At 43.5% G+C, this 19,196-nt stretch overlaps 3 protein-coding genes and 1 long non-coding RNA gene across 5 annotated transcripts; 1 reads left to right on the forward strand and 3 right to left on the reverse strand.

Annotated features, from left to right (window-relative positions):
* Positions 1–129: 129 nt before the first annotated feature.
* On the reverse strand, positions 130–4,916 carry LOC112879443. Its single transcript, XM_025943689.1, has 9 exons — positions 4,169–4,916; positions 3,413–3,497; positions 2,775–2,823; positions 2,562–2,637; positions 2,380–2,462; positions 1,201–1,297; positions 1,033–1,078; positions 680–747; positions 130–593 (listed from the first exon to the last, which is right to left on the reverse strand). The coding sequence occupies exons 1-9, from the start codon at positions 4,239–4,241 to the stop codon at positions 277–279; spliced, it is 894 nt and encodes a 297-aa protein (XP_025799474.1). The 5' UTR covers positions 4,242–4,916; the 3' UTR covers positions 130–276.
* A 275-nt stretch (positions 4,917–5,191) lies between these two features.
* On the forward strand, positions 5,192–6,055 carry LOC112879446 (E3 ubiquitin-protein ligase RING1-like). The gene has a single exon (XM_025943693.1). It carries the CDS (start codon positions 5,330–5,332, stop codon positions 5,891–5,893), a length of 564 nt encoding a protein of 187 aa, XP_025799478.1. The 5' UTR covers positions 5,192–5,329; the 3' UTR covers positions 5,894–6,055.
* Positions 6,056–6,493: 438 nt separating this feature from the next.
* Positions 6,494–14,561, reverse strand: LOC112880772. Of its 2 annotated transcripts, XR_003226433.1 has the most exons (6): positions 14,032–14,561; positions 11,869–12,064; positions 7,494–8,466; positions 7,108–7,372; positions 6,930–7,005; positions 6,494–6,842 (listed from the first exon to the last, which is right to left on the reverse strand). It is a non-coding gene; the product is annotated as an uncharacterized LOC112880772 (long non-coding RNA). The 2 variants fall into 2 exon arrangements; XR_003226432.1 differs by having other exon boundaries at positions 7,108–8,466.
* A 1,422-nt stretch (positions 14,562–15,983) lies between these two features.
* LOC112882849 lies at positions 15,984–17,430 on the reverse strand. The gene is made up of 3 exons (XM_025948007.1): positions 17,259–17,430; positions 17,085–17,146; positions 15,984–16,488 (listed from the first exon to the last, which is right to left on the reverse strand). Exons 1-3 carry the CDS (start codon positions 17,353–17,355, stop codon positions 16,369–16,371), a joined length of 279 nt encoding a protein of 92 aa, XP_025803792.1. The 5' UTR covers positions 17,356–17,430; the 3' UTR covers positions 15,984–16,368.
* Between the last annotated feature and the right edge of the window lie 1,766 nt (positions 17,431–19,196).

Here is a 19,196-nt window from a genome sequence, read left to right on the forward strand (position 1 = left end):
ATGTAGGTTCTCTTTAGCACGTACTCATCATGTTCTTTACGCAAGCAGTATTGCATAGGATATGCTGTCAAGCAAGCTCAATCGCAATTGCCCTCATCACACTGATATTATCCGATATTGGAAAAAACATTAAAGAAAATATACATGAATTGCACATACTTCATCGCGAGTTGTATAACAGCATCATTTGGGCTAAAAAATGACAGTACCACTGAAGTTGGGAATGTATGCAGTTTATGGGCCACAAAATGACTAACCTATGCATTCTTGGTTATATCAAAAGGAGCATTTCATTGAAATGCAACCCTCGAACCCTTTTGACAGGGCATCCTCAACATTACAAGGCGAGTTCTGAAGACAGCCCCTTGGGTTGTGCAAATTTGTATCCTCGCGGTAGTCTGAGGAACTATCAGAGAAATGGGTACCTTTGTGGGATTCCCCCATTCCATAACTAGTGCCATGACTTTCCTTGAGTCGCTTTATTGGTGTAAGATGGACAGAGCGTGTAAAACTATCTGAAAGCTCTACATCGTCCTCATTGGATCTAAAGTGAGAAGGACATTTCCTCTTTGATCCAGGTAGAAGGTCCAGTCCTATAATACCAGATTCAGAACGGAGTGATAATGTGAATCTGGCTAAAATAACTACTAGTAAACATAATAATACATCAAAATAATACCTTTAAATGTACTGGAAATGGTACATTGTGATTCCATTGCACTGCTGCAGTCGGTGGAGTGATAAATTCTGCATTTTACAAGTAGAGACACATAAGTAAGTGCACAACTAGGACAGCATTATTCTCTTGTGCAATAAGACGACTACCTTGACATTATTACAGAGTAGGATATATCCACTAAGGTACTTATACATCTCAACAAATACTGATGGAGAGCATTGTATACTTCCATTATCGATTTAAGTATTACTAACTTGGATAGCACAGCAATTATAATTTTTTATGTTCACACATCAGGAATAAAGTCAATAAACTGAACTGCAATAGAACACAAGCATATTGCAGCAGCAAACCTGTGCATTTGCTCCACGAAATCATCAATCAGAACAGGCCAAGCACCTGAAAATAGACAGGCAACAGGAAGTGAGAAATTATCTTGATCATTGTGGAGTTAGTCTATGAAGGTAGCTGCAGATATAGAAATGAAAATTAAAGAGCAAGACATAAGAAATAATTTGTACCTCGTGGGTCATAACCTTCCAGGTCTTCATTTACACACCTGCTGAAAGCTAGCAGCTGCTGCCAGGTATCCTCAGATATGTTGTGACGTTGGTACTTCTGAAAAAGAAATTTCATAGTTTCAGCTAAGAGAAATGCAACAAAGTATAGTTTGGTTGTACATCATAGAAAGTGGGTGTAACAGATAAGCTAGTTCCCCTTTCTGAAGATGAAAGAAGAAATATTCATGAATTGCACGACAAAATGAGTAAATAAATTATAGAGCAAGCTAAACATTCTCATGTGCAGTGTATATCAACAAATCATGGGAACTGGGGGTTAGACTGATGCTTTACCGGTTTCTTGTAGTAATGGTTTACTGATTCAAGGTTCGAACTGTAGCAAAACTGTATCCCTCCATTCCAATTTATATGTCATTTTGGTTTTTCTAGATACGTAGTTTTTGTCATGTATCTAGACATAACGTATATCTAAATGCATAGCAAAAGCTATGTATCTAGAAAAGCCAAAACAACCTATAATTTGAAACTGAGGGAGTAATATACTACTTCACCTTTCCAATATTTCTGCATGCTAACAAAAAGAACTATGCTAACTAAACTATGCATTTTGCCACACAATTTTGGTTTTACAAGAACATAAGTATTAGCCAGAATTAGGGGTGGTAACGGATTATGGCCCTAGTGCTTTCTTTACAATCCAACTTGGCCCTTATGTATAGTTAGCTCAAAATTGAATAAGATTAGAGCCCAGCCCTTTTAGGGCCCGCGGCCCTAGATTATCTAGGCTAAAATTTAGGACCCTTTACCACCCCTAGCCAAAATAGAACAACTGGAAAAACATCTGATATTTACCATGTTTATCAATATTCTAACATATCTCATCATGTATCAAACCATACAAGTTTACATCAGAAGCCAGTCAACACTTGAACTGAAGTGGGCTAATAAAGTTCACTGGACTAAAGTGATAGTCTTAGTAAAGAACTTGTTGGTACAATGGGAACTATGGCATATCTATATCAACCTTGCTTTTACTACTCTCTGGATAACTGGACAAGAATGGAGCATACTACTGAAATACACGACAGACAATCATTAAAAAAACAAATACCAGTACACACATGTTTGAGGTGAATTATGAAAAAATTGTATCATGGCCAAGCAGACAAAGTTTTATACCTCAACAAAATTACACCATCGATCAAGCAACCGGAACCTTCCATTTAGAACAATCTTCCATGCTGCTACAGCTCTCTGAATGGCTATACGCAAGAAAAGGGGGCATTCTGGATTAGTGTTCTATGGGTATAAGAAGTATACCAGTAGTGTCCACAGATATCCTTGAGAGTAAAGGATCTTACTGATACTCTTTTGCCCCTTTTCACGACAGATGAAGAAGACAAAGTCATAGAAGCAACTAAATAGACCTGTATCCTCCTAAAAGAGAAAGCTCTCAATTAACATAAGGTAGTGAAGAAGGCTCTCAATTAACATAAGGTAGTGAAGAAGGCTCTCAATAAACATAAGGTAGTAAAGACCTACAAAAATTCTTAATCTTGGAAAGCATCACTCACCAAATCAATAAATGGCATCAGATTTGGCACATCTGCAAACATCGCATCTCTGCATGAATCAATCACATGAAGCGTTCACATTGGATGAAGTAAAATAGAACCGAACACGATACAGGAAAAGAATCATACATTATCATGGTATGGGAGGTTATGCAGGTTTATGTGACCTGGGCTGGTTAAGGATGCGCATGTTTGTCTTGCCCAGGCTATACGAGCCACAAGCAATGGAAAGCGCCGTTGAACGTGATACAAGCATGTTTGTTTTTATTTGAAATATTTACTTTCAAATAAAAACAGTTAAACGTCAACGTGCTGGTAATATTAGCACAGGAAAATAAGCTTCGAAATACTATATATTTAGAGCAACAGAGAGACATGTACAAACAACTATACATGTTGTTCAATTAACATTTTAATCTTAGTCAAAGTACACCTCTACCAGATTTTATATAGAAAGTAATAAGGGTCGATCAAGGTTTCATCTTTCAACTCTATGTATATAGGCAAGAAGGGAAAAAGCATGCATTGTCTTGTAAATTTTATTTCATCATGGCACAGAAGACGACAAAACACCGCATCAGTTTCTTTTTTTTTAAAGAAAAAGCACATGGCCTACAAAAGTGCTCAAGACAGCTAACCTCATTCCTTCGATTCCATCTATAGCTTGTGAAAGCTCAACCAATCCTTGTCTTGCCTTCGCATTTGTACCTCCTGACACAATACCTAGCAAAACAAATGCCAAAAGAACCAATCAGTTGATATAGTGCCCCAATGAACACAATATAACTAACAATTTCAACACAAGAACAATTCACAGCATATGAAACTTTGCCTTAATCCCAGACAAAAATTTATGTAATATGGACGAAGCTTAGCTCTAACTCCAGAGAAAAGTTTGCCTACCCTAGGTGCCAAAGAAGGACGATATGATCAAAACGCACAAGAATTATCAAACATATAACCTCGAAATATAAATTGTGGCAAAGAACAGCCTATCATTTTCCACAAATCGTTTCTCCAGAATCTACCTTGCTACCAAGTACTAACACGCACACGATTAAGTGCTTAATCACTTCTTGGAACACCCGGGTAGGCAAGAACCACTAAGGATGACCTATTTTTCGTCAATAAGTAGGAAAATTGACCGAGGAATAACCTAAGATCACCTCTTTAGTACACAAACCACCCGTTTCGCAAAATTCGCAACTTAAACACCACCAGGTTCGTCGAAATTCGCAGAAAGAAAGAAAAGGTCGTCCAAAAAAATAAAAAAAGCTAACCACTAAACCCACCTAAACCCGCAAGCGGCTATCTAAGGGAATCCACCGTAACCCTATACCTACGAATCGACCGAAACACCCACGAGAAAGCAAATTCGACGGCGGGGAGCTCACCGTAGTACTTGGCGAAGGCCCCGGCGGCGGCCGGGCACGCGGCCGCCGCGGCCACGAAGCCTTCGGATCCCATGGGCCAGGCCGCGGATCCGAGCCCGGGAACCGCCCCGAGCCTCACCGCCGACGGGTTAACAACCACCAGTCCACCACCTCCCTTCCCCCGATCTCACGTGCGAGCCGACACGAACGCGAGAAGCAAGAGGTGGGAGAGGGAGATGAGAGGGAGAGAGGCGTCGGGTTCAGGTAGGGGGCCAGGGTGTCAGGCATGTGCGGGTGTGAACGGGGTATTCGATCATACGCGCCATGACGGTTCGTAGATATGCCGGATGATTCATCAGCGGCGTCCACGTCTGGTTGTACGGTTGAGATTTAATATGGGGTTGTGAGTTGGGTCCACACGTCAGTGTCTAATCCAGCTGAAAAATCCTTTGACTTGTGTTGTGTCGCTGTCACTGGGCTTAGAAGGGTGCCATGCCATACTCTGGAGATATAATTAGCAGGATATTTGGGCTCAATTCTAGTTTGCTGTTATACCATGGGCCGGCGAGAACAAGCCGTTGGCTTGGTCCACAACAAATAGGCCCAGACTCGTTCCTTTTCGGTCACTTCCACCTGAACGGGCCAAAACTTCTGCGCGCAGAAAGCCAGAAACGGCCCATCAGTAACGGATATCTATGGTAGGACCCGCACATCGGCTGCCCCCCATCCGTTTCTCTCCTCCCGTTCTCTGCAAACCTTCCAGCGGAATGTAGAACAGAATGGTAGAAGCTGTGGATCGCGGCACCCGCGTGGACCCCGCAAGTCAGCGACCCAGCAGCCGACGAAAATATCTGGCTCTGGAAGGTTCCGGAACCACCTGCACATGCTCTTTACCGAGCCCAACGGGTCAGCTATCTTGACAGCTCTCCAGAATTCCAACACGGATGCGGAGGCGTCCAACCGCCAAACTGGCCCCGCCTGGTTTAGGGCCCACAGCGCAGAGGCACGAGGCGCCAGCTCCGGAATCCTCCAGAATCTTCACCACACTGCCTCCCCCGATCATATATACCCCGCCAATTAAAGCCACCGAAAAATCACACAAAAAAACAACAAAAAATCTAGTCAGATTCTTTCAATTCTTTCGAGGCTCCAATTCTCTCTCGTGCTCGATCGCCTCCTCCCATGGCCTCGGCGAACGACGGCGACCGCGCGGCGGCGGGCATCCTGCGGCTGCTGCTGGGGTTGGCGGGCGCGCCCTCTGCGGCATTGCCGCGGGGCGGCGGCCCCGGCCTGGTGGTGGTGCAGCACTTCATCCTGGACAGCGACGGGGACCTGTTCTCGGGCGGGGTCGGCAGCGGCGTGCCGCCGGCGTCGAAGGCAGCGATCGCCGCGCTGAAGGAGGTGAAGGCAGGGGAGGTCGAGGGCGGGGGCCCGCTGGGAGACTGCGCGATCTGCCTGGACAGCGTGGAGGACGCCGGGAAGGAGATGCCGTGCGGGCACCGCTTCCACGGGGAGTGCCTGGAGCGCTGGCTGGGCGTGCACGGCAACTGCCCCACCTGCCGCCACGAGCTGCCGCCAGCGAAGGAGGACGGCGCGGCGGCGGAGGGCGGCGAGGAGAGGCGCAGGCCGAGGACCGCGGTCGTGGTGAGCTACATGGTGCTCGGAGGCCAGCGGGAGGAGGCGCAGCAGCAGCCGGAGCCGGAGAGAGAGGAGCCGTGGACCATTAGGATAGAGGACGTGGATTAGACTCGGAGGTATCCAATTGGTTTACGGATTGGTTTTGAGGTGGAGGTGGTTTTGTACATACTGGAAGGAGATATGGGAAAGTTGCGAATATTTCGTTATGTCACAAGACGATGTACATGGAGGTTCAATTTCATGGATTAATGTTTCTCGTTTTTCGAAAGAGGAGCGGTTGTTTTGCAAAATTTATGCGAATTCACTCGTTTTTCTCTCAATTTTGCTATCCGTTATATTTTGCTGCTCTATTGCGTCTATGGATGGTAAATGGCAAATTAGCTATTCCCACTGGGAACAAGCGAACCTTTATCGTTTTGGTTACGGTTACTAAATGGTTCAAACAAAACAAGGCGTCCCAATTTTCAAACAAAACAAGGCGTCCCAATTTTCCCTGTCCGTGAGCGAGGGTCAGGCTGTGCCAATTTTCCCTGTCCGTGAGCGAGGGTCAGGCTGGTCAGGCATAGGACAAAAATCCCTGAAAACAGTACAACATTATACAATTCAATACATCTAGAAAATAAAAAAATAGAAAAAAGTTCATACAAAGATAAATGTAGTATAAAAAAATAGAAAAGAGTTCATACAAAGATAGATGTAGTTCATAAATTAGCAATAATCTAACAGAAAGTTTATTATCCACCACACCAACAAAGATTAACAGCGGTTCATATCATCACATGTCCATATATAACTACACTAAGACAATTAACAGGAGTTCAAGTTCTGGGTTTCTGCTCCTCTTCTGACCGACAATAATTCAAAATAAGCATCAAGTTCATGGCGGTAAGTCTAGTATAAGCAATATTAGTGTCATCACACATTAGCTATTACAACAAAAGGTTACACAAATTGTCTATTCAGAGCTGAGCGAGCACATCGCACTTGCTCGCTGCATGCCATCTTAATTCCCTAGGGCCAACCATCCGATCTTCAGGTCGGAGAAGAATCTAATGTCCTGCAATTAAATTACAAATTCCTACATAGATTCAGTAACAGAAAAAGTTACAAAATAAAATTACTGATGTGGTATTTAATAAATTACCTGCAACCCTTCTTGAACTTTTTGAAGAACTGACCAAAAGCTAAAGCTAGCAGGTTTCCCTTCATCACTAACCAGCCTACATACAATTGAAAGAATAATTTTCAGCTTGGAGCAAAGTATGAACTATTTAAGAAAAAATAATTAATTCTAATATAGATAAATTAATTCTAGACCGAACCAGGTTCACGTCGGTCTGGCACCCTTATGTTCCCGGCACCCCCCTCCTCCCATGCCTCCCTCTGCTCCTACTCAGCCAAGCCAAAGCCCTCACTCGACAGCCAAAATCCAGCCGCTCCCCACCACCTCCACCCGATTCCGCTCACACACAGCCGCCCCACCTCCTCGTCTCCGCGCCATCACCGCCGGGAACAACACGGCACGCCCGTCGCCACGTATACTGCCCAGCTTGCCACCACCACCTCTCCACCTACAAACATATGTGACTAACAAATACAAAAAAAATATTTTATAGTTGATTTACAATTGACACATCATTTATGTTACAGGATATGGCAGCGCCACAGAACTTCTCTAGCCCTCGGCAGCTCAATGAGGGTGCCATACCGATCTTGTGGCACGATATCCGAGGTGGGGTACAGGGTCTTCGGCGGACGTGGCGAACTCTGCAGCATCGTGATTGTCGGATTTCCCCTTTTCTTGTGAATGGAACTCCTGTCACGCCCTATGCTAATGCCGATACCAGAATGAGCAGCAACCATATTGGGATTCAGAGGCTCCGCAAAATCTTACTCATTGCTATATCGTAGACCTCTTGATTCGTGATGAAGATATGTACTTTCTTACGTTTCGACATGGAAAATTTACGGTGGAACAACATGACGCAGCTCGGGCTGGAGTGAGCGATGGACAAGATTTAGAAAGATAGTTCAGCTTTCAAGACATGGTCGTACCAACATTCTTTAATGCTAGAGAATCCGGAATATCTTCCTCCCATAACAACGCGTAAGTTCATACTGTCCATAGTATTCATTGAGTCATGCTAATGATATTATTTATTGTTAAAATCAATAATAATTAGTGCTATTGATATATGGAAAGTTGTTGAATAACCTGCAATAAATTTTTAGTAAAATCTGTTTTGCCCCGAACTTGTGACCAAGATTGAATACCTCTCCTAACTTAAAAACAAGACAACTACTCCCTCTAACTTAAAAAACCGGATAAATTACCCCCGTTGACAATTTTAAGTTCATTTTACTAATATGATAGTGTGCCACATATCATAATCTTGTTTTCCATAAGATTTCCAACAGAAAAAAGTTAGAACTAGATTTCGTTATTTTCTATGGATTAATGCGAATTCACTTATTTTTCTCTCGATTTTGCTACCTGTTGTGTTCTGCTGCTCTATTGCGTCTACGGATGGCAACGGGGCTATCCCCACCGGGGAACAAGCGAACATTCTACTCCCCGAAGATACAAAATAGGCCGTCCCTATCCCCGTCCCCACTCGCGGGGAAGGATTTTCCCCGTCCGTGAGCGGGCGTCAGGCTGCTCAGGCACACGATCAAAATCCCTGAAAACAGTACAGCATTATACAATTCAATACATCTAAAAAATAAGAAAAATAGAAAAGAATTCATACAAAAACAGATGTAGTTCATATATTAACAATAATCCAACAGAGAGTTTATTATCCACCACACTAACAAAGAGATTAACAGCAGTTCATATCATCATATGTCCATATATAGCTACACTAAGACAATTAACTGGAGTTCAAGTTCTGGGCTTCTAATTCTCTACTGACCAACAATAATTCAAAATAAGCATCAAGTTTATGGCTGTAAGTCCAGTATAAGCAATATTAGTACCATTACACATTAGCCATTACAACAAAAGGTTACAGAAATAGTCTATTCAGAGCTGAGTGAGCACATCGCACTTGCTCGGTGCACGCCATCTTGATACCCTAGCGCTAACCATCTGATCTTCTGGTCGGAGAAGAATCAAATATCCTACAATTAAATTGCAAATTCCTACATAGATTCAGTAACAGAAAACGTAAAAAAATAAAATTAAAGATGTGGTATTTAATCAATTACCTGCAACCCATCTTGAACATTTTAGAGAACTAACCAAAAGTTAAAGATAGCAAGTTTAGCTTACATACAATTGAAAGAATAATTTTTAGCTTGGAGCAAAATATGAACTATTTAAGAAAAATAATTAATTCTAGTATAGATAAATATTGAATCACAATAAAAATATACCTTTATGTTTGTTTCTAATCCAATCTTGTGAACACATTACAAACTCTAACATTTGAGAAATTAGCCTGCTGCGATGCTCACTCAGAAGCATTGACACCCAGAAGTGTAGCATCAGTCTTTATTTTCAGTATCTTTATAAACACACTCACATCTGTAGTATAAATCCAGGCTCGGAAATATTTCCTCCAGCCTGTAACCACCTACGCTTAAACTCCTCTACAGTCATTCCCATCGATGAAGGATTAAGATTTACCGCTAGAAGCTCTCCGTTGATACCAATAAGACAACCAACTGTGCTCTTCTGAAGATCTGCGATGCACCAGTCAGACAATGGCTTTTACATGAGTAATGCTCCACTTTCTCGCTCCTTTTGTACGATCGGGATTTGGATGCTTCTTTTATTTTCAACGTTTACCATAGCATTTGACGTTCTTTTGTAATAAACCTATAGGCGTCTTGGTGGAGATATGGTTTTTGAAACGATACTCTACACATTGGCTAGGTTTGAGAGGGACAACGGTGACCTCGGACCTGTGATGCAAGATGTACAAAGAGCAGCTTGGAATGTTATGATTATTTTCTACGAGATACGAAGACTGAGAAGCTGGTTGGTGGAGGTTAATCACAGCATTCAGCACAACCTACCACCACATCCATTGATAACAGCTCATAATTCTCTCATTCGTAATTGGGGATAATTGTCAACGATCGTGCAAAAGGAGCGAGAAAGTGGTTGTGGTGGTAAGTTGTCAATGAGAGACCAATGAGCTGTTGTCAATGGATGTGGAGGTAAATTATGCCGAATGTGGTGATTAACCTCCACCAATAAGCTTCTCAGTCTCCGTATCTCGCAGAAGATAACCATAACGTTCCAAGCTGCTCCTTGTACATCTTGCGTCACAGGTCCGGGGTCACCGTTGTCCCTCTCAAACCTAGTCAATGTGTAGAGCATCGCTTCAAAAACCATATCTCCACCAAGACGTCTTTAGATTTATTACAAAAGAACGTCAAATGCTATTATAAACAATGAAAACAAAAGAAGCATCCAATTGCCGATCGTACAGAAGGAGCGAGAAAGTGGAGCCTTACTTATGTGAAGGCCATTGCCTGACTGGTGCATCGCAGATCTTCAGAAGAGTACAGCTCAGTTGTCTCATTGGTATTAGCGGAGAGTTTCTAACGGTAAAGCTTAATCCTTCATCGATAGAAATGACTGTAGAGGAGTTTAAGTGCAGGAGGTTACAGGCTGGGGGAAATATTTCCGAGCCTGGATTTATACTACAGATGTGAGTGTGTTTATGAATATACTGAAAATAAAGCCTGACGCTACACTTCTGGGTGTAACTACTTCTGAGTGAGCATCGCAGCAGGTTAAGTTCTCAAATGTTGGAGGTTGTAACGTGTTCACAAGATTGGATTAGAAACAAACATAAAGCTATATTTCTATTGCGATTCAATATTTATCTATACTAAAATTAATTGTTTTTCTTAAATAGTTCATACTTTGCTCCAAGTTAAAAAATATTCTTTCAATTGTATGTAAGATAAACCTGTTAGCTTTAGCTTTTGGTTAGTTCTCCAAGAAGTTCAAGAAGGGTTACAGGTAATTGATTAAATATCACATCATTAAACCTAATTTACTTTTCTGTTACTGAATCTATGTAGAAATTTACAATTTAATTGTAGGATATTAGATTCTTCTCGAACCCGAAGATCAGATGGTTAGCCCTAAGAAATCAAGATGGCATGCAGCGAGCAAGTGCGATGTGCTCACTCAGCTCTGAATAGACTATTTGTGTAACTGTTTGTTCTAATGGCTAATATGTGATGACACTAATATTGCTTATACTGGACTTACCGCTATGAACTTGATGCTTATTTTGAATTATTGTTGGTCAGTAGAGTAGCAAGAGACCAAAACTTGAACTCTTATTAATTGTCTTAGTGTAGTTATATGTGGACATATGATGATATGAACTACTATTAATCTCTTTGTTAGTGTGGTGGATAATAAACTCTCTGTTGGATTATTGCTAATTTATGAACTACATCTGTCTTTGTATAAACTCTTTTCTATTTTTTTTATTTTCTAGCTATATTGAATTGTATAATATTATACTGTTTTCAGAAATTTTCGTCGTGTGCCTAAGCAGCCTGACCCCCGCTCGCGAACGGGGAAAATCTTTCCCGCGAGCAGGGACGGGGACAGGGACGGCCTGTTTTCCATCTCTGGGGAGCAAAACGTTCGCTTGTTCCCCGGCGCGAATAGCCCTGTTGCCATCCATAGACGCAATAGAACAACAGAACACAACAAATAGCAAAATAAAGAGAAAAACGAATGAATTCGCATGAATCCTAAAAATAACGAAATACAGTCCTAATCTTTTTCTATTCGAAATCTTATGGAAAACTTCTAAAAAAATTCTGACATATAGCACACTATCATATTAGCAAAATCAACTTAAAATTGTTAATGGGGTAATTTATTCGGGTTTCTAAGATAGAGGGAGTAGTTGTCTAATTTTTTAGTTAGAAGAGGTATTCAATGTTGATCAGAAGTTCGGAGCAAAACAGACTTTACTTAAAATTTATTGCAGGCTATTCAACAACTTTTCACATATCAATAACACTACTTATTATTGATCTTAATAATAAATAATATCATTAGTATGACTTAATGAATACTATAGATAGTAGGAACTTACGCGTTATTATGAGAGGAAGATATTCCGAATTCTCAAGCATTTAAGAATGTTGGTATGACCAATGTCTTGAAGGCTGAATCATCCTCCTAAATCTTGTCCATCGCCCGCTCCAGCCCGAGCTGCCTCAAGTTGTTCCATCGTGAATCTTCCACATCGAACGTATGAAAGTACATATCTTCATCACGAATCAAGAGATCTACAATATAGCAATGAGCAAAATTTAGCGAAGACTCTGAATCCCAAAGTCTGATAATATGGTTGCTGCTCATTCTGGTATCGGCATTAGCGCAGGGCGTGACAGGAGTTCCATTAAAAAAAAGGGAAATCCTACAATCACGATGCTGCAGACCAGGAGGGGTGGAGAGATGGCGGTGGCAAGCCGGCCAGGAGGGTCGAGTCGCCGCCGTCGCATCCAGAGCGTTCGCCAGCAGCGAGTGTCATTCTCATGAATAACTCAACAGCTTCCCGAGGTGTCATTCTTGAAACTAAAGAATTTTATCAGGGATAGTTTTATTTCCAGTGTTGTGGTCTATACACCCCTACATCTTGTAATAAGGTTGCCCACGCTCTAGCAGCGTTGGGAATGGTCCTCTACCCTATATGGAGCTGGTGGTCGGTGATAAGGTTGAGCCGTTAAGTTAATCGAAAGCGGAAAAAAAAGAAAAATGTATTTTTCATTAATCAAATATTATAAAAGTATGGCATTCATCCCTCATGTTTTATTTGGTGCAAATCAACCCCTTAACTAACTAAATCTGTGCATTTATCATCCCCACGTTAGTTTAACAATGGTTTAGTGTTGTCTAATGGCGATTTATGCCAATGCAATCTTTTGACTAATCCCTGCTTAGCAATGTGCTGAGTTGAAGATATAAAGCTCGAAAAAACCAGTAAATCCTCTAAATTGGGATACTTGATTAATGAAAAGTACATTTTTTCCAAAAAAAACAAGAGAGCAGCGGTGATGCGGATTGGCTTCTTCTTTGGCTAGGTTGTTGGGGCTGCACCGCACTGCAGCGTCGCCCTGAAGCTAAGGTGGAGACCAATTGCCCGGCGAAGCCGGGCTCCCTCACGGTTATGTCCTACTTCGGGGCCTCGCGGATTTGTTCTAGGGGCACGAGGATGCTCTCCGAGGTGATGATGTTGGAAATAAATTCTGTTAAGATATTGTGATCTTCACGGTTTTAAACCATCTAAACGTGATTAAGGAAACCTAATGATAAAACCCTAATGGGCTGTGATCAGCAGGCCCATTACGCCTGTTTACAGAGGATGACCCCCAGCCCCACAGTGCCTATAAACATAAGGTCGTAGTTAGCACCTTAATGATCTAATTAATCTCAATCTAAAATCCTAGCCACCGCTAGTCTGATCGCTAAGGGCATTGGAGGGGTTTGGAAGGCCAAGCACTCCCGTTGGCGCCCGGAGGACGCCGATTCGCCGCTGCATCTCTACACCGACAAGAACGCCTACTTCCTCTACGGATCAGGCGTAAATGACTGCTGCTACTGCTAACGCTGGTATAATGATTACCGTTTATTCCGCATTAGATTGATTTGTCATGAACATTAAGATTCTGGATAATCTTGCCGTTAATTTAAGTTTTGGCAATCCTAACAATCGGTACTATGAGCCATCTTAACCTAGTCATGCACGGTCATTTTTTTGAGCATATTTATGCCTCTATTTTCGTCGGTTTAAGCTGCAAAGGTGCTGTGCAGATTAGATCCTATTGCACAGTTAAGGTTAATTCATGTTTTAGATGCAATTAGTTCCTGCAGAAAGGTTTTTATGTGTTAATCATGCTTGATTAGATCTAAATCATGGTTAATTAGTTTTCTGATCAAGAGATTAGATCTAATCTAATTCGGTTTATGTCAAATTTAAGTTTAATCTTGATCTGTTAATGCTAAGTGTCTCGGATTAGATGCGAATGTTTAACATTTATTCTAATTCATAGTTAAACCGAGATAAAATTGATAATTAGCTATACAATTAAGGTTAACATACGGCTAATTAATCTGTTCCCAAATTAAATCACTGTTCATATTTGATTTCCGCAAAATTAGATTCAAAATTATGAACAAGATGTATAAGTCAGCATTGAGAGGAAGGCGAATACAAATCTTAGATCGCGATTTGAGAAATGCCTAAATCCCTTACTGTGTGCGCTGCACTGCTTGGCCCTGTGCCGCGCGCCGCCTGCGCTACGGGCCACGCAGCTTAGCCTGCGACCGCGCCCTGCGCCGCGTGCCCCTGCGCGCCGCGCTGCTGGGCCGGCCTGCCCGTGCGCCACCAGCGCTGCTGGGCCCGCGCGCCGCCCGAGCGCAGCGCCACGCGGCCGCCGCCCGCGCGCCGCCCGAGCGCGGCAGCCCGCGCGCCCTTCTGGGCCCGCCCGCGCGGCAGGCGCGCCGCCCGCGTGGCACCCGCGCGGCCGCCCGTGCGCGGCACCCCCGCTCGCCTCTGGGCCCGCGTGCCGCCTCAGCCCGTGCGCGCGCGCCACCTGCGCCGCGCGCCGCCCCGCGCGCTCGCCCGCGCGCCAGCGCCGACCCGCGCCTCAGTCCCGCGCCGCCTGTGCAGCGCCAGGCGGCCCCGCGCGCCGGCCAGCCGGCCGCTCCGCGCGCCAGCGCATCAGCGGCCAGCGCGCCGCCTCTCTGCCTGAGCGGCGGCTGTGCGGTGGGGAAAGGATGAAGTGGAGCGAGAGTGTTAGGGTTTTGTTCCGACCGGGATGAGCTATATATTTGAGCTGCTGTGAGTTTCTGACCGTCCGATTGGAATGGAGCACCCAGATTGACCCGTATTAGGGTTTTCGCAGGATGGGCCAAATGGGCCGAATGCGCAGATTGGGCTGCGCGTACAGAAGGGCCCTTCTGAACTCGAGGATAAAACCTTATGCTTTCTTGCTGAGGGAATGATATGCTCAACTAGGGTAAATTCATGCCTGCTCCATGAAACTTGGACTAGGAAGTATAGCACAATGGAGTTTACACTTGGGCATATTAATTCCTCTGTCGAGGCCACAATATCTGTTTGAGTTGTTGATGGCTCATGGCCAGATGGTTTTCACGGCCAGTTTGTTGCCTGTTTGGTCAGTACTCATTGGGTAGATGAAGTGCCTGCTTTTTATAGTAGCACCAGTGTTGATGACAAGGAAATTGTCCTGCTTAGTTTTGGAGATGAGAAAGTGCCTGCCGTGGTTGATGGTGTGATTGAGCTTTCTCGTCGTGTTGTTTCTGTTGAAACTACAAGCAAACTGAAAGTTTCTGTCATTGCATGGCAAGATGATAACAATGTTGTGGAATCTTGGGAGGAATTTAGTGCTAAGGAAAGAGGTAGAAGCTTCGGTACGCTTGACATTGGGTTTTGTAAAATGGACGTTATTGTGGGCTGGTCACTGGTGACGAATTATCGGGAACCTCGGCGCTGATGTGAAATGGTATTTCAATAAGTTTCAAAATGGTGGAGCATTAGCTATTGCATCTGAAGTGGTATTTATGTATTGTAGGTGTTGCGTTTGAAGTGGTACTTATGTATTTTAGGTGTCGACTCTGAAGTGGTACTGTGTACTGAAATAAGAGATAATGATGTTGACATGCTGTGATTCTGTGTGGGCAAAGCTGGATGTTTCTTTATGTACAAGTACCTTTCTGCAAACATGATGATAGACTGCATCTGCTACATCTCTGTACATTTGAGCTATTTTGGGTGACAGTTATTTTAAGGCAACGAAAGGATATAGCCAAAGAAATGGTTATGTCTGGTGCCGTGTCTAATGGTAACTACTTGGCCTATCAAATGACTTGCAAGTGCAAATTGTAAAAAAAAATGTTTGAAGAAACGATAGTTCGTTTGGGTCTGATCGAAGAGCAGCATCCCAATATCTGCCTCTGCTGACGAGCCGGGCACCATTCTTCGTTGCATTGGGTCACACTCGCGTCTGATCTGAATTCTGAAATACTGCCAGTCTGATCAATCTGCTGGTGATTTTCTTGCAGTTCTCTATGTTGGTTTTTGTCGTAGGAATGATTGACACGAGTTGCTTCCTGCTATCTCTGGTGTCTTGGTCAAGTAATAAGCACCATCAGGATTTCAGAAAAAGGACGAGAATATGTGTCTTTTGGAGGAATATATGGTCAGACGTCATTGTTTAACAACTGATCAGATGCTACTGAAGGTCTGAAAGTTCAGTGTGTACCTGTCTATCCAGACAATTTGCAGATACTTCAATCATACAACTCCTTAATCTAAGTAGCAGAATATTCATCGAGCCCTGCTCTCAAACAGAGAGCTTTCTGTGTATTTCTTTGGACTGTGATGCTACTACGTAAGAATTCAGGCAGGAGTCAGGCTACAAATCTTAACGAAACGTTCGCGCTACGAATTTACACTTGAAGGTTGCTACTATTTTTACTAGCTGATAGACAACCGATGATGAGTTTTCTAAACTCTGTACACATCATCACGGTTCAGCAATAGCTGGCGATTTGTCTTTGTCATTGATCATGGGCCCGGGGCTTTTGGTGTGTGACGATCATTCGGGCTTGAACCAGGGTAGTCAGTTATCTGCAAAGCCATCCTTCCAAACACCTCTTCAACCAATGTGTTGCTTCTCCAATTGTCCTGCAATATTTTGTGATCAAGCAGTAATAAGATCAGTTCTAGAGGAATGGATCGCTTGAATTCAATCAGGTAGTGTTTTTTTTCTTCTGAACAGACGTTACAAAGAAAGAATTACAAAAGAATGGTCTGAACATGTTCATGCTTCATAAGGTTAGTTCAGGGGAATGGCTAATTTGAGTTGTACTTACGCAGATAGAGTAATGTACAACGTAACCAGTGCCGAGGTTTCTCTAGACATCTAGCATAACTTATACATGAACAAGCTTTTTACTGTTTCAAAAGTATGCTTCTGAACATGGTTCAGTCTTACAAGTATGCCATATCATCATTGTTTGACCTTTGAGTAACCGTTAGTTTTGACTCAAAATTCAGTACACCAATGATGAACTCGAACCACACTTTCAGTTACTTGCATATTGCAGCTTAAGACCTCTAACTCTCAATCAAGTTACTGTTTCTGCGCTTAGCCCACACTGTACAAAGACACAGGTAAATGAACGAACTGTGATTTAAATTCTTTAGGCCGTGAACAACAAAATTAAGCAGCTAAATCTCTAAGCAGTTTATTTGTAATACTGGAACTAGTAGATAAGTACCTCTGCTGCATCTTCAGCGCCCTCTAACGCTGGAGCCTCAACCATCCTCGCTCTGAAGCCCCCTTCATCCACATCAACAATAGCACAAAACCCCAGTTCAGACATCAGTCCACAAAGAACATCTAATGGTGAAACAGACGAATAAGAAGAAGACGATATTTGGGGGTGAATTACTTGTGAAACGAGCTGCGTGAACGGACGCGACGAGGAGATGGAGAGCGAGCAGGATCACCAGCAACCGGCCGGCTGCCAGCCTCGCCATGGTTTCCATCTCAGGAGCGTGTCTGACTCTTGGCTTGACGATGCGTCAGGATTAAATAGCTGCGACCTGCGAGGCCATGGTGTGGCCGCCCTCTTGCGTGTTGGACAGTCGACACCTAATCATAGAGCACTGGAAAGGAAAACGCACGGGGAAAAAGGAGTCTTTTTCGGACGCCCATCATCACCACAAACGCAATTGGCCGCCTACCTAACATGGCTTTGTTCACTGGTCTTGCAAAAGATAGAGTCACAGCCCTACTAGCTGCTAGCGGTAGTAGATCCGGAGCAGCAGATGTAGACAATCAAGGATAGCATCCCAAGATCTCTGCATCTGCTGACGCACCAGGCACCATTCTTCTTCTTTTGCATTGGGTCACACTCACACTCACGTCTAGGTCTAGTTCGGGACCCAGTGCCAGAGAATGATCTGAATTCTGAAGTACTGCCAGCTTGATCAATCTGCTGGTGATTTTCTTACAGTTTGGTTTTGTCGTTGGAATGATTGGCACGAGTTGCTTCCTGCCATCTCTGATCAAGTAATAAGCATCATCAGGCTTTCAGAAAAGAACGAGAATGTGTGACCTTTGGAGAAATATATGGTCAGATGTCTTTGTTTTTTTAGCTAATGCCACTGGCTTTTATGCGTGACACGAGTACGACTACATAGGATTCGAGGAGATAACAGAAAATGGGAGGGATGGTGGCCACTAGGATGAAGGCAAATGAGGCGATAAGGTCAACCGTGTCCATCATGCGGTTTGGTTTGTAAAGCAGCTGTGTCAGGTTGATGCAAGCCGAGTGATTGCTTCAGACCTTTGGAGGCCTCAACGAGCGGCTGAAACAAGCGCTGAGCTACGTGTTAAGTCGTCTGTGGACTCCGCACACAATTAGTTAAACACCTTTTGTGGAATGAATGTGCAGTTTCCGAAGTTAGAGTCATTTTCCCCTCTTAATTGCAGGAAACTACCCGAAAAGTACTTAGGTAGGACTCTGAACTCGTATCTGGTTAGGATTTCTACGTAACTCTGTCCCCCTAAATTATATAAGGACGGGTAGGGACCCCCTTCAAAGAAAAATCACCCCGATCAACACCTAAGGCAATACAAACCACACACAGGACGTAGGGTATTACGCTCTCGGTCCGAACCTATCTAAACTTTGTGTTCCTTGCACCTTCGAGTTCCTGATCTTGGCAACATCCTACCTACAAACTCACCACCTCGGAGGTATCCCTCAGTGGGCGTGGCACTAAAATACTGACAGCTGGGTGGATGCTTTGCCATCGTTTGCTTGGGCGGATGGTTTGCCGCCATGTTGCTACTTGGGTGAATACTTTGCCACCACTGGTCTTGGTGGATGCTTTGCCGCCGTTTCTTCTACTCTGGCGGATGCTTTGCCGCAATGGTCGTGTTCTTCAAGTTTGCTCACACCAAACATCTTTGGCGACGGTGTATCCCTTTTGCAGGTTCAGTTCTTGGGTAGCCTTGTTAGGGTGGTTGGGTTGGATATGTCCTCCCTTCCCTTCATGCTGCCTCTTCTTGTTGTTGTTGTGGTTGCTGGTTGCGGCTTTTGTCGCTACCAACCATTCTTCAGTGTTTCTCTTTTTTTAGTCCTTGTGTTGGCCAAGTCCTGTTTGGCTGCATTGAGATTTGTCTGTAAAGTGCTTTCTTCTTAATGAAATACGTGCTAAGGCACGGTCACTAAAAAAATTGGTGGTGCTGCTGTTTAGAGCTATGGATCTCCGTTTGTCGTTGTAAGAATTTGAGTTTTGTTCGCTGTTGTAAAGAAGGGAGATCGATTCGTGACCCTGTGGCCGCTTAATACGAACATATACTCTCATTCTTTTTTATT

Source organism: Panicum hallii, chromosome 2 (genome assembly GCF_002211085.1).
Source record: "Panicum hallii strain FIL2 chromosome 2, PHallii_v3.1, whole genome shotgun sequence".
NCBI lineage: Eukaryota > Viridiplantae > Streptophyta > Magnoliopsida > Poales > Poaceae > Panicum > Panicum hallii.